At 32.4% G+C, this 15,218-nt stretch overlaps 1 protein-coding gene across 12 annotated transcripts in view; it reads left to right on the top strand.

Annotated features, from left to right (window-relative positions):
• The window catches only part of Slc4a7 (solute carrier family 4 member 7), a 106,073-nt gene extending 91,878 nt beyond the window's left edge, over positions 1-14,195 (top strand). For 6 of the 12 annotated variants that reach the window (XM_063257058.1, XM_063257060.1, XM_063257059.1 and 3 more), the window contains 4 exons: positions 2,617-2,748; positions 4,851-4,948; positions 8,025-8,132; positions 10,156-14,195. In XM_063257058.1, the coding sequence (XP_063113128.1) occupies positions 2,617-2,748; positions 4,851-4,948; positions 8,025-8,132; positions 10,156-10,237 (420 nt within the window). In that variant the 3' untranslated portion in view covers positions 10,238-14,195. The remainder of the gene's footprint in view (positions 1-2,616; positions 2,749-4,850; positions 4,949-8,024; positions 8,133-10,155) is intronic. The other 6 variants (XM_063257063.1, XM_063257061.1, XM_063257068.1 and 3 more) reach the window with 1 other exon arrangement.
• Positions 14,196-15,218: the final 1,023 nt, after the last annotated feature.

Genomic DNA, 15,218 nt, shown 5'->3' with positions numbered 1-15,218 from the left:
ACATAAAATAAGACCTGAACTACTAAATATACTATGTTCTTTGCTATTTCAGTTTTCTGAAGGTAGCTTATAAATGTAATAGTTCTAAGCATAAATTTTGCTAGAGTTAATGTGTGTATTGAGGTATAGGGGCTGGTATCATTGTGCATTAGATAAACTGTTTTAAAGCTTATAGAGAAAAATAAATGCCAGACTCAACAATATGGATTGTAAAAATGCTCAGGATTGTGAGTTTGGGTAACATGAGTATACAGTTATTGCGGCATCCAGCTGCTCACTGCTGTTTTTCTACTTTACTGTATATAAATTGTATATTTATTTTTAAAAAGGATATAATAAATGCCATAAGCTAACAAAATGATAATTAGAAGCTTTGCCTACTCTGTGTTGGCATCGTATTTTTGGATAATGAGGTATTTAAAATTGCCAATGTGTAATAGTGCTGGCAAAACGATAGACAAAATGGAAAACAGACTACTGAGTCCATAAATCTATCTGAATATATGGTACTTTTATCACTTTGATGCAGTTTAAATTATCTTATCACTTGGTTTAAGAGTAGCTTATTTTATTTTAAGATAGTTATCTTATTTTTCTGGGGAATTTAGTATTTACTGGAAAGTAAATAAATTTGTGCTCCCTATCTGATAACATGTTTAAAAAGAAATTATAAGTGAGTTCAGGATTTAAATGATAAAATAAACTTGTAGAAAAAAATTGAGAAGAACATTTGTATAATCCACTAATTGGGAATAACTTTTCGAAGAAGATGGTGAAACCCAACTATAAACAAGATAAATATTCTTGACTGTAAGATCATTAAATGTTTATTTCCTGCATACAAAAGATATTATAAACAATAAAAATCATACTGTGAGCTGGGAAAAAATATTTGCAACATAAGGCAAATTAGAGAGTTTGAATCCAAACTATACAGAACTCTAACAATTGGTATTCAAAAATAAAAAAATGGGGCAGGTAAAATGAACAGACCCTTTACAGAAGAAGTACAGATAGCTCAACATCGCTGGCTATTAGAGAAATACAAATTAAAGCAACACTGAGATCTTACCCCAGAAAGAATGGCCATCATCAAGAGATCAAATGATAACAAACACTGGAGAGGCTTCATGGTAAAAGGAATCTTGTACATAATTGTTGAGAATTGTCTTTGTTACTTTTCTCGTGTTGTTGAGTCAAAATACCTGATGCCCAAAATGAAGGAAGGAAAGGCTTATGTATCCTACAGTTTTTGGAGGTTTCAGTCCGTATACTCAGCTGGCTCCAAGGCAGGATGGTGTGGCTAAGGAGCACTGTGCTTGGTGTGGCAGCAAGTGACAAGAGCGAAAGGGCAAAAGGGGAAAACAGGCCTCCTCCCCTCCCTTATATTATATGCCTGCTCCCTGGCAGCACTCACACCTTCCAATCCCAGCATGAGACAGCGGACCAGTCACAAGCACTAGACTCAGCTGCTTCCATGACTACATGAGACTTTGAGGGGACACTTAAGCCATAATAAGAATGTAAACTAGTATAGCCTGTGTGGATATTAGTGTGAAATTCTCCCCAAAAGTTAAAACTAGAAATTCCATTTGACTCAGCTGTACTACTATCTTCTGGAGAAAGTTAAAAGATATTATATTACAGAGGTACATGTGTACTCATATTTATAGCAGCATAGTTCATGAGAGCTAAATCTTAGAAGTGGCCTATATGTTCATCAGTAAATGAACAGATAGTGAAGTTGTATTTATACACTGGGAATACTGCTCTGTCACAAAGAAAGATAAACTTGAGCCATTTATAGGAAAATGGATGCATCATTAGACCTTAATGTTAAGTGAAATAAACCAGACAGACAAGCTTAAATACCATCATTTCCCTTGTATGAAAAACCGAGAGTAAAAATAAAAGAGTAAAATAAAAGATAGATTATAGAAAGTAGGAAGATAGATCCTTTTCAAAGAGGGAGGGGATCAAGAAATGTAGGGAGGGGGAATAAAGGGGGCAGATAAAAGATGAAAAAAAGTAATTGGGATATACTATGTATGTGTGTCCACTCCATACAAGAAATGTAAGTATTATGTCCTATACACGTGTACTAATAAAGCCAACTAAAAAAGTCATAAAAACTAGGAGAAAAACAAATGCAAGCAAAAAGATAGGAAATAGGAAGTTACCAGAAGAGGAAATCCAAGTGGCTAATCAGTATTTGAAAATATTCTGATTCTCAGTAGCAGTAAATGATAAACGTGTGATTGAAACTTAGTGTTGGAAATAGGTAATCTAATGCTTGCTCCAAAGGTTTTTATATAAACATACAGAATGTCTTTAAGATATTCACTATACTCAAAATGTTTTATAATATGCAGACTGCAAAAAGGTTAAAAATCCAATTTTCTTTTTTTCCCTTTGTAGCTTTTTTTAAAAGTAGACAATTCAAAAAGATAAATAAGTGACTCAGTTTCTTTGCAGTAAGATAGTGGATAAAATAATTTTTAAATTCATGTAAAATACATGAAGTATTTTCCCATTGTTTATAAGATTTAATTAATACTTTCCTCTTTAAGTGATATAGTTTATATGTTGCTTAATATTCTCTTGTAACTTTTGAAGGTTCTTGCATTGGTTTTTGTTCGCAAGCTTATGGACCTGTGTTTCACAAAGAGAGAACTCAGTTGGCTTGATGATCTCATGCCAGAAAGTAAGAAAAAGAAAGAAGATGATAAAAAGAAAAAAGAGAAAGAGGTAAAAAGATAAGAATTTTAGATTTTTTTTACCATTCCATTTAATATTTTGTACCATTTAATGTATCATATATCACAAACTATTATGATCACTTTATTGAATGAGTTCCTTTAAATCTCGTAAGAAATTTAATAAGGTATAGTTACTGTTTTTCTCTTCATTTTACAAATAAGGAAACTGAGGAAGGCACTATTAGTTAACTGGTCTTAAATGCCACCTCTTTCCCATTTCACAGTCTCGCCCCACTATACTTCTGACACAGTATTTTTGGAAAGTTACATATTGTGTGTTCTTAACAGTAGAAGAATCAGAAAATTTAGTAGTTTTAAAACATAGATAACAGAATAATTGTGTCATTTAGGTTAATTGTAAGTATATTACATTAACTTTAGCATACATTTTAATCTAGTATATATACCAGTAAAAGAAGTTTTAAGTATGTATTTGTTTTTTAAAAAATACATAGTAAAGCTAAAGCTCTGGTTCCCCCCCCCCCCAATTTGAGATGAGGTTTTGCTGTTATCTAGACTGGTCTGGGCTCAGGAACCCTCCCAGTCTAGCTTCCCAAGAAGCTGGGACCACAAGCATTTGTCACCAGTTCCAGCGAAAGCATGGTCTTTGTGTGTATTGTTAAGTACTACCGGTAGTTGAATTGCAGACTTAGATAAATACATGAATATTTCATTCTGAATTTATTTTTTATTCTTAATAAATACAGTGCTCCCACTTAAAGAAAAGTACAGACTATGCAGCATTAAGTGATTGTGTTGATCATAGCTGTACTTAATTTTCTCATACACAATGTTGTTTGATAATCAGAGATAAGAAAAATACACATTTTTAGAAGTATAAAAATTACTAATTTTGTTTATTTTTTGGCAAAAATTTAGGGCTATTTATTTGAATGTGGCTCCACATATTTTCATTAAAGTTAATATGTAAATCCATATTAGCATTTGTTAATATCTTCCCAATAGAGTACAATTTATTTATAATACACTTAGGTAGATTTCCTGCTTACCACTTGTATCCGTTAAAGTTTAGTGACATATTATACAAAGCGAAAGTAAAAGTGACTTTTCAACACATGGATTTATTCTTCTGTGAAAAGAATTCTCAAAAGCAAGTGGCCTGGCTTTGCATCTCTGCAGGTTTGTCAGGGACCCGTTATTGCATTCCTTGTGCTCGCAGCGTGTAGGATGTGGTTTCTTCCATTCTCCAGTTCACCTCCCAGGTCAAAATGGCTGTTGATAATCTGGCTATCAAGTTAGTTTTCGAGAGGCAGAAGGCAAAAGGAGCTTTGTTTCACTGTCACGTTTTCAGAAGTATTTCAAAAAATACCTTCTTATAAGTTCTGTCTCTACATGTGTTCCTGATTTGCAAGAAATGCTGGGACATTTATGTAACTTAATGGTTTCCTTGTTTTATGTTAAAAATGAGGCCACACTGCCACCTGCAAATAGTGGGGCTTGTATTAGGAGAATATGAAATCTCTGTCTCATTGGTACTGCCTCCTCCCCATCCCCATTGTTAACGCCAACCTTTGAGTCTGTTGCCTGTTTGGTTCTCAACTTCCAGGGGGCATCTCATCTAAGATGAGACACCAGTGAATGTCACAACTGTACAAGTCGTATTGGTATTCAATGGGTAGACACCAGGAAGCTGTGAAATGTCATGTACATAGGGCTTCTTCCTACAGCAATGGATTATTAGTCTAAATGTTACTATTGTTGGCGTTGAAAATCTGCCTTATACAAATGAGGTTTTAGGCAGATTGTATTGTAATGAAAACCATGAGATTTCATGAAATTTTTTCTCATTATATACCTATGTAATAACTGATAGTCAAATTTATATAAATTGATTTCAAATAGTATTGATTCAGCTTTAGAAATGTTACACTATTTAATATTAATTTCTACAAGTGATCTTCAATTTATGCTATGCATTCATAATTATAAAATGAAATTTTCAGTTATGTCAGATGTCTGTTACATTTAAGTAAGATCAGTTTGAGTTTCTAAGTCTTTAAGGTGTTCTCGTACCTGTCCTCTTGGAACTATTCTGGAAAAATAATCTCTGCCTCTATGTGTGTTGTACAGGAAGCTGAACGAATGCTTCAAGAGGATGATGATACTGTGCACCTTCCATTTGAAGGGGGGAGTCTCTTGCAGATTCCAGTTAAGGCCCTCAAATATAGGTGAGGTATAACTATTTCCTAAAAACAATTTCAAACCCATGTCAAGTCATGTAATAGTTTAAAGCAGTGGTTTCTGTTTTTTAAACATGGTAAAAGTCTGGTTGGCATATGAGCTTAAGGGGAGCTTCACACAGTTGGAAAATCAAGTCTGCTCGTCCTTATCTGCCCAGCCTAGCAAGTATGAAGAAAAGCTGGAGCTGGCTGACAGCCTTAAACTCACTGCTATGCCAAACCAACAAGATTTAGGTGTCAAAACCGGTGTACAAATTTTAGAATAGCTCAATCCATTTTTCTAGTCAGAATAGTACTACTTTTTCTTTTCTGTCTTCTGGAGTACTAAGATCAGTATGTGCTGGAAAATAAATATCTATAGACCATTTTCTGGTAACCTCCTGATGTGTACCTGTGCAGGGCCTCTGTAGCTCTCCTAGTTCCAGAGGTGTAATTCATTATTGACAAGGCACCTATTATGGAAAATGATGAATGGTTTTCATTTATGGTTTGCATACATTTTGGTGTTAAAGAGTTTGGAAAATACATTTTTATGGTTTAAAAGATTAAACAACTGTATTATTTGTATATATTTTGGTTTGTATTTCTATAACATTTCCATTTCTGATTAGCTACTTAAGAGTTCAGAATTCATTTGCACAATGGATACAACTTCCCTCTCTGACTAGTTAGAAAATGTTTATTGATACAGTGTTTAACTAACTTGCTTCAACCATTTTTCATCCTTATTTTGTGGAGTTTTTATAGTCATATTTGGTCTTGTTACATGTTGGTTAGCTATGATAAATGAATTAATCAAGTAATTGTCTTTCTGTACTTTGTGCTGTTAGTTTCTACCACTGGTTTTATTCTGTGTTAAGTTAATGATTTTCCCTGGAATCTTCCTACACTTTACAAACTAAAAAAATGGTTCCTAAAAGTATTAGACATTCATACACTTTAAATTCAGTGCCAAGTGTAGCAATTTTAATTTATCCAGTTATGATAGACAGCTTTGCAAGGTTTTATAAATGTGTGTTATCTGAATTTTATTAGTTGTACCTATAAAAAGAGTGTAGAAATTGCCACAATGGTGATTAGTACCTGGCAGTTTAAGGTTACTTGTCACTTGGTTTCTGTCCTGTTGTATCATTCTTTCAGTGTAACTACAAAGGAACTTCACATTTAAATGGAATTTATATTGTCAGATGTATAACAGAATGCTATCTGTATTTTTCCTTTTGTTTCCTTTTTTAAATGATATAATTCATTGTTAATGTTGATTTTTCTTAAAGTTACAGCATCAAGAATGCTGAAAAATGGCTAACCTATTTTTTTTGCCACAACATACTTTCTTAAATAGCTTTGGGTTATTTGCTATGAAGATCATATGAGATATTGTATAAAAGCATTTGGAAAATATAAAGCTCTGAAATATGAAAACAATTTATATAGTGTAGGCAAACTCTTCTAGTTTCCTTTTGAGATAAAATGTATAGAATATTCAAAAACTGTTAATTTCTGAAAATAGGAAGATACTTAGAGAAGGGTAGAAACTAGAAACTTCACTCAGGATCCTTCTCTCCACTTTTTGAAGTTGACAGCCGAGTGAATAAATGTTTACTTAAGGTAGAGGTTGCAAGCTGCATGACTCTGCCATTGTAAACTTTGGTCCTGAGACTTCTTTGTGACCCTGTCACACTTCTCTATAATCTTAAATTGTAAGCAGCACTCTGACTTAAATTATCAACAAAGCTAGTATTGCTGTTTAGTCATTCATAATCTAGCCACTGTCATGTTGTTAATTAAATTAACATGATCTAATTTGACATTGTATATGTAGCTTATTTGCATGAAATATTTTTCTTTTACTGAAGAAAAAATGGCTTGAAGATAGTTCTGTTAACCTTATGATACTTCCATATACTTGTGACTCATAACCTTGAGGTTTAAATTATTTATGGATATCATTATTATTGGATTTGGGGTCTTTAATTCATTTTTGCAGTAATTCACACACTTAGAATTGTTACATTTATCCCTTGTAATGGGCAGTATCACTTTTTTTTTTTTTTTTGGCAGTATCACTTTGATTTTGATAATTGATAATATAACACATTGATGCTAAAAACATGAATGGCAGCCAAAATGAAACTTACAAAGCTTTCCTAGTGTTATCTTTTTAAATATTTTCAGAACTTTGTTCTCAGTTGCACAGTGTTAATGCTCTTTTTTGAATGATTTATAAAGACTGTGAGCCAGGGGTTGAGCTCAGCGGTGTAAGCGCCTGCCTGGCAAGCACGAAGTCGTAAATTCTATCTCTGGACTATGAAAAACAAAGGATTTTGTTCTATTTTGTTTGTTTTTTCTTTCTTTTGCAATGTTACCAACCTGGCCTCGAATGTACTGCCCTGCCTCAGCCTTGTAAGCAGTTAGGATTACAGAGTGTTTTGGTTTTTATTTTGTTTTTATCATAATTTTTCTTGCATACTGTGGATATTCATTTAAGGAGACTGAAATTTGTGCCACTTATGAAAATTTTCTAATTGATACTGTTTTATGAACATTAATAAATCTTTTATATTACTTCAATGTAATAAAACAGCCAACATGACCAGAGGGCATCATTACTAAATACTGTTAAAGTACTACTGAAACCCCAAATCAAGTGCTAATGCAAAATTCCATAAATAAGTCTTGCTACTTTTTTTTTTCCTGTTTGTTTGAGACAGGATTTTGCTATGTAGTCCAGGCTGGATTTGAACTCACTACGGAGCCCAGGCTGACCTCGTCCTCAGCCTCACAAGGGCTGGGATTATTGGCATGTGCTACTATGCCTAGCCAAATCTTGTTAATTTAATTTTATGCTTAGTTTTAATTATAAATGAAGATGCGATTCTTTTCACAAGGCCTTTTCAGATGAACTCCAGGATTTTGATACCTTGCTGGACCTTGATTTAAGTGCATGACAAGGGATTTCTCAGTTTTATGTAGATGAAAGCAAATAATCATACAGATATAAAAATGACAATATTAATGCTTTGCAAGTACTGAATACTAACCATCAAGTGTATTTGTTCCTCAGTGTTGATCCCTCAGTGGTTAATATATCAGATGAAATGGCCAAAACTGCACAGTGGAAGGCACTTTCCATGAATACTGAGAATGCCAAAGTAACCAGATCTAACATGAGGTAGTAATAACTGTTTATGCATTTTCTACCTGGTGCCAGTTTACTTACAGAGATCTATGCAGTAAAGTCATCACACTTACCCAATTCATTCATATTTTCCTTACTTAACAAAACCAACTTTCCTGCCATTCTCCCTTGCTCTCCTTCCTTTTGTCTATCCCAGCAGTGATCTGTTGTGCAGTTTTTAAATTTACGTAGTTGCGTATTTCAGAAAAGAATTTAAGGTACTTTTATTAGAGATAAAATTTCATACAGCAGCATAAAATAGATACATAAAAGTTTTAAAAACATGGAAGATAATTGCTAGGGACTAAATAAATATTTTAAATGAACACTGTCTTACTCATGCATTTTGCTGGTTCAAGAAAAGCAAAGAACTAGTTGTGTTTCTTCTTATGTTTTGATTTGTTTTATTTGGCTTGACTTGGCTTAACCTGGCTTAGCTTGGCTTTCATGTATCACCTCTTTGGGGAAGGTAAATGTTTTTCCTGAGGATGTTTGGAAGAAATTAAACACATTAATATAAAGACTTTTATAATATACCAAGTGTTAAAACTTATAACTCTTTCCTTACATTTCTTGTTATGTAGTACTTCTTTTTTTCTTTGCCTTTACTGTATGGCTGAAACCTTGGAATTCTATTTTGACGATCTTTAGAACTGTACTACTTAGATTTCTGAAGAATGAAATTCCAAGACACTGTGTCATTCGTATTCAATTAATGTCTTAGGTTTACCTTATGTCAAGTGCTATGTTGAGTATAGTAATACTTTGCTTGACTTCAGATCAGGACCTTCCAGTGTAGGTAGTCATACAGCTAAACTGTTAATTACTGTCTTTATGAACTCTGTGTGGTGATAGTAATTAATTAGCTTTTACCTATAGGGTTTTTTTCTGCTTCTTCCCTATCAGCAATATATGTTACTTTTGAAAACAGTTGCATATTTCAGAAAAGAATTTAATTGCGTCTGTCATTGTTTCTTGTGTTAAATAGAGATTCTCAAGGTAGTATCCCATTTAAATTTGTGTTTTACTCTGTAAACTTTTGTTTGCTGTATGGAGACAGGGTTATACTAAGTTGCCCCCCACTGGGTTCAAACTTAAAATGCACCTACCTCGGCCTCCTGAGTACTAGGATTACCAGTGTGTAGTACTTTGTAAAGATTTGAAGTTAAATATTGTCATTTTGGATCACAGTGCCAGAATGTCACTGATCTCTTTACTGTTAGTTTCTGTTTTCACACTCTTGGCCAAGGCACTATACAGTTTACAATAAATATACAGGCCTTCTAGCAGTACCAACATATCTCTTACACTTCCACCGTTCTTTGAGTTGCCCTTCTAACTTCAAATCACATGAAAATAAAGAGAATGTCTCTGCAATGTTGTTTTGATAGAAAACCTTTGGGAGATCTTTCATCTAATTTGTGAAAGGTAGCAAACAATAGTATATTTCTCTGAAAATGTGTTTTCAAAATCCAGCTGTTGTCTGACAAATCAGTCAACTAGTTAAATTCATATAGAAGGGAGTCATTGGTATATTACCTTAAAAACGTAAAATAAGTGTGCTGATCTTGTACTTGTGAGCCAAATTTAGAAATAGAAGCTTTGCCAATTTGTTACTTTTTTAAGGAAATTACTTGATGCTTATCTACATTAACAAAGATTTGTGTTAGTGGATTTTTCAGTGAAATAAAAGTCCAGTTCTACAACTCTTATTTATGAGTGAAGTAAAACTAATAAACATTGTGTATTAGTAGACTTATTTGAAAGAACTCCTTCAATTATTTAAAAACATAAACTTCAATTGAAAACATAATTTTTAAGAAACTAAGAATTTTTAATATGTGGCTTAAGTTTATTGATACTAAAAATAAGCAGTAAAATTAAAGTAGCAAGTTTTAAGTTAATAGTGTTACTGAATACTCATCTTGAAATGTTTAACATAGATACTCATTGTTAGCTGGTTTGGAATCCACTATTTGTTCTTCTAAATTTTTTTCTCATTGTTTGTTTTAAATAGCCCCGAAAAACCTGTCAGTGTGACAGTAAATTTTGAAGATGAACCATCGAAGAAATACATGGATGCGGAAACTTCATTATAGAATTGAACCAACCGGAATTATATATAGATACAGATGTATATCAATAATGTGTGTGTGTCATATCACTATACCAATATTGTATGTCATGCTGTATATGTATGACTACTGCGTTTTTTAAAATAATACCTGAAGTTTGTTAAAAGCACCATGGAGACTGTGTATATTAATGAAATAGTCTCTTAGAAATGAGGTACATGGTTGTTATTATTAAAATATTTATTCTGTTGGAAAAAAGCTTTTCTATTCTGAAGTAGAAGAAAGATGTGGAGAAATGCACAGTAGACATTTCTTGGGGATCTGTGTTCATCAGTGTCAGTTTATACCAGCCTTAAGTGGTACATAGTTAGGTTATATAATTATCATTTTTACTTGAGTGTCTAAACATGTTCACATTATTTCACCTTTGTTAACCTAGTACTTTAGAGGAAGAACAGAGTCTTCGTATCAGTGCTGTGATATAAGTACCGCGCTCTGGCTTCTCTGTGTGTGTGCTCTCTTGTGGCTGTCCTCCGCGTCGCACTGTGATGGCATTTTTTTGCCCGTAGAGGTGATTGGACAACAGTGGAAACTTTTAATTTAGTAACTGTGGTTTTTAAGTTTTAGTTTTAGGAATTTTTGTTTTTAATCTTGAAGCTTCCATATCTAGATTTCTATTCTAAAAGCCGAGTAAATTCCAGGTATTTATAACTTAGCACCCACACCAGTTATGACTTTTAGGAATTTAGAAGCTATAAAATGCCAGTTTGCAATAAATTTTGTTACCTTTGTAGAAATTATTTTCTCAATTTATACTCTTAACAATTCATAAATCCTCCTCTATTTTTTGCTGTTGCTCTCTGAAAGTTAAGTAGTTTGTATCAGGGTCAAGTTATTGAGTAGATTACCATAAATAGTACGATCAAGTAATCAGGAGTCAGAATTCTCTCATGGGTTTATGATCAGTGTTACTTTATTAAGAATTATCTTTCATTTTCTTACTGTTATTATTATTGTATAGATAATATTTGATAGGCTGTGCCCCACAATTTCATTTTAAAATATTTTACTTATTTTAATTGTTATACTGAATTATTATATATATTTGAAAAATAGGTTGTATAAACTGTTAATGTAAATAATTGGTGCTCACTTGCGTTTATGTTTATCTGAAAAAAATTGACAGATTTTTCATCTTTGATATAAAGCACTGCCATTGTTTGTCTTTTAAAGAAAATTAGACTTTTGTATGGCTCAGATTGATGATATTTTTCCTATTTTGTGTTAGTATTTTTAATTTAGTTTTTCTGAGCTGCTCTTTTAACTTCTAGCAAGTCATTTTAGTCATCTTTTATATACTCATAACTTCATACAGAATAAATAAATGTTATTGTTAAGTTTGTAGGATTGGATGAATGGGGTTGAGAAACTAATTTGGCAAGAGACTAATTTACAAAATTCAAGTGAATATTGAGAAGCTACAGAAATAGTGGAGATGGTAACATGAATATTAGGGGAAAAATTTATTGAAATTTCAGGGTTCCCTTTCGTCATTTATAATTAAAGTACAGAAATACAAAGAACTGATCTTGAGATCATAAGAAATGCCAAAAGCAGATATTTTAGCAATTCTAGAGTATTTTCAATCCATTCTAAACTATGTAATAGTTAATACAATTTCCTTTTCTGTAGATTCTAATACAATAATGAATTCAACTTCTGCCTCAGCAGAGATGTTGGAGATAGCTACTTTTCTTTAGAACATATAGTTGGCATTATTTGGTACTGCCTGAAAAAGAGTTTTAGACTCTTGGCAATGGATGGAGAGTATTACCCATGGTGCTTACTATCATTTATGTGCTTCCATTTAAGTGATTAATTTTTATTCAGAGCAGCACAGTCAGTTCCAAAGTCCCCAGTATCTGCTGCTATTTTTTAAAATTCCCCTGATGTACCTGAACAAGAAAATTTCCTCCTCATTTCCTTGTGTTTGGACATCAAAGGGTTAACAAATGCACTTATTTTACAGGAAGTGATTTTAAAATTTAAACTGAAAACTACCTGGGATCATAGTGTTTCTCTGATATTATATAATTATGTATAGTGATTATCCAATGCTAGAAAAAATATAACTTGCAAGATACTTAGCATTCAAAATGTTCTACTGTTTCCAGTTATTAATGACTCTTGCTTTCTTTTGACTACTTGATTTACAAAATGATCTGATATGACTACTCCATTGAAGAGCAAAGGTAACTCATGTTTAAGTAATTAACTGCTTGTGTTAAGTGAATCATGGATAGCATTCATTGCAAGACAGTGGAAGATACAGTTTACTGTATATTGATTTTGAAGTGTTGCCTTAAATAGGTGTATATGAGCAGTAGTAGTTGCTATGTACTGATTTACCTCAAGGTGCAAAATAATTAAACCTGTGCATATTCATTTACAAAATAAATTCAGACAAACAGCCCTGCACTTTCTTAGATGCCTTGATTTTCAGAATGGAGCTTAGTGCTACTGAATACCCTGGCCACAGAGCCATCTCAGGATATTCTTTTCTCACCCTATTTTATTTATTTATAGATGCCTGTTTACAAAGACTATCATAAATCTGATGTTCACCATCTGAAATTTACTTTCAGTTGCTGTTTCAATCTAAAATAGCAGCTTTTGATACAGTGAGCTGAGTTCCTTACAATAAAAGGATGACTATATGTTTTTAATGTTAGATATGCTGATACACACAACTTTCTAAAGCATGTTTGAGTGTGTGTGTGTGTGTGTGTGTGTTAGCTTCCAAACTTAACATTGTTTAAAGCTGTGGCATACCTATGTTCATACTTGCCAAGTGTTTTATAAAATGTGTTGGATAAAACTTTTATGTGCTACTGCATGTATTTATAAAGGTGATTTGTTTACTCAAAATTAATAACTTTGGTTTTCTTCATCCAAAACATTTCTGTTTTCCACAAACTCAAAGTTTCTGTGTGAGTATACTAGTTGACATTTTCCTTTCACAAAGGTGGGTTCAAAATTGTTTTAAAAAAAAACCAAAACCAAAAAACAAAACAAAAAAAACCTCTTCTCCGAAACTGAGTATAATACCAGAGCTCGCTACTTAGAGAATTTTATCCTGTATATCAGTTCTGTAAATGTGCTTGACAGTTTTAACAATTTAACATGCGAAACATCCTGTTACAAAGTGCTCAGATTTTGAATATATAAGCCATCAATATAACATTACAATTCAAGCTGTTTAAGTAACAATGTTTTAAATTTATTTATGTAGATTAACATCATTGTTCTAGTACAAATATGTGAAATGTCTTTTCTCTTATTGCAACAATTATTTATTTTTAGGAAGTAAATTTAAAGACTTAAAGACACTCAAGTTTTAAAATAACATTCAAATTTCAAAATTTGGCAGTCATAATGTAGTCTTTAACTTTTCAGAAAGTAAAATAAATGTCAGTTACAGAAAAACAGTTTAAAAAGGAATCACCTAAAGATTTTTTTAAAAATTTAATTACCAAATACTTAGAGTAATTGTTAAGCCCTACTTTTGTTGCTAATCATTTTTTTGCACATTGATTGGTTTTGTGCTGTGGCTTTTCTTAACGTTGCTTTATTCAAGGTTTTTTTTTTTTTTTTGTGGGGAGGGTCTTTCAATGTTTACTATGTTTAAATAAATAACAATTTATTGTTCATTCATGTAATATTTGATACCTTGGTGTAGTTTCACAGTATAGAGTTTTTATGACTTTTATAATTACAGTGATATTTGGTTTTGTAATAAACTCCAAAGTAAATTAAACATTAAATTGTAGAACTGATATTTTTCATTTATATGAAGTACAAGTCACTAAGTCTATAATGTGAACCATCCTGCCTTTCATATTTGTTTCATAATTGTGAGAAGAAAACTATTTTTTGTAGATATTATTGAAGTTGAAAGAGCAATAAAAGTCTACTTAATTAATTGTTGGCTGTTGTCTTTGTAATTTATTGGAAGCCTATGTTTTTCTCAGTTTGAGAAAGAGATAGACTAGAAAAGGAGAAGTTGGTATGTCATGCCTCCTAATATTCATGTGCTGTTGAAGAAGAGATAAAGGTAAAACAGAACAGTATGTTCTACTGGCATTTTCATAATTAACAAATAATGAGAATATTGTTGGTTAATATTGGCCTGACCTCTTCAGCCCTTTCCATTTTCTCTTACTTTAAAACTTTTTCCTGTTTGAAAGTTGAAAATAAAGTCCTTCTTTAAAAGCTGGTTTATTATTTCCCTATTTTAAGACTATTTTGCTGTGTAATATGTAATGATTTGAGTATTATTGATATTACAGGCAGGCTCTGCTCGTTTTCCTTTTGTTGCTAATTTTATTACCAATTTTTTCCTTAATAACCTTATTTGTTTTCTGTATATATAGTTCTTCGTGTGTTTTTTGGCACTGAGAAACTTGTGGTATGTCTAGGGATTTGAACTGTGTAATGGATACAGTTCGAATGAATGAAATGTACATTCAATTTAGGATGATAGACCAGTTAGAAAACAAAGAAGTCTCAGAATTAAGTCCTACTGCATAAACCAAAAGGGTTGGTGCAGATGGGGCTGCTTTGAGGTGTCACACATCACAGAGCACACTTTGAAATGTCAGTGTACCTCTGTTACACAGTGTCTTTTATACCTTTTACATCTACACAATTTTAAGTCATTTTTAGGGAAGGTCAAAATACTCATTAAGATGCTAATTTTTGTTTTTTACAGAAGTGAAAAGCTGAGAGGCGCATTGCATCTATTGATGAAGATTGACTTCAGTCATTGTGTGCCTCAATGCTTAATGATTAGAGTGTATGTGTCAGTCTTTCCTACTTGTCACATTTTTGGTGTTTATTAGTAACATTTGAGATGGTTTCATGCCCCCTGAATTTTAATTTGCTCTGTTATATAATGGGAATTTGGCCTTAATCTCACCTTTCTGCTTTCTAAAATAAGATCGTA

This window comes from Cavia porcellus, unplaced genomic scaffold, assembly GCF_034190915.1.
Source record: "Cavia porcellus strain 051 isolate PalLab524CR breed Dunkin Hartley unplaced genomic scaffold, mCavPor4.1 scaffold_10, whole genome shotgun sequence".
Lineage (NCBI taxonomy): Eukaryota > Metazoa > Chordata > Mammalia > Rodentia > Caviidae > Cavia > Cavia porcellus.
Note: the sequence above shows the minus strand (reverse complement) of the source record. Positions and strands in the feature narration are given on the sequence as shown.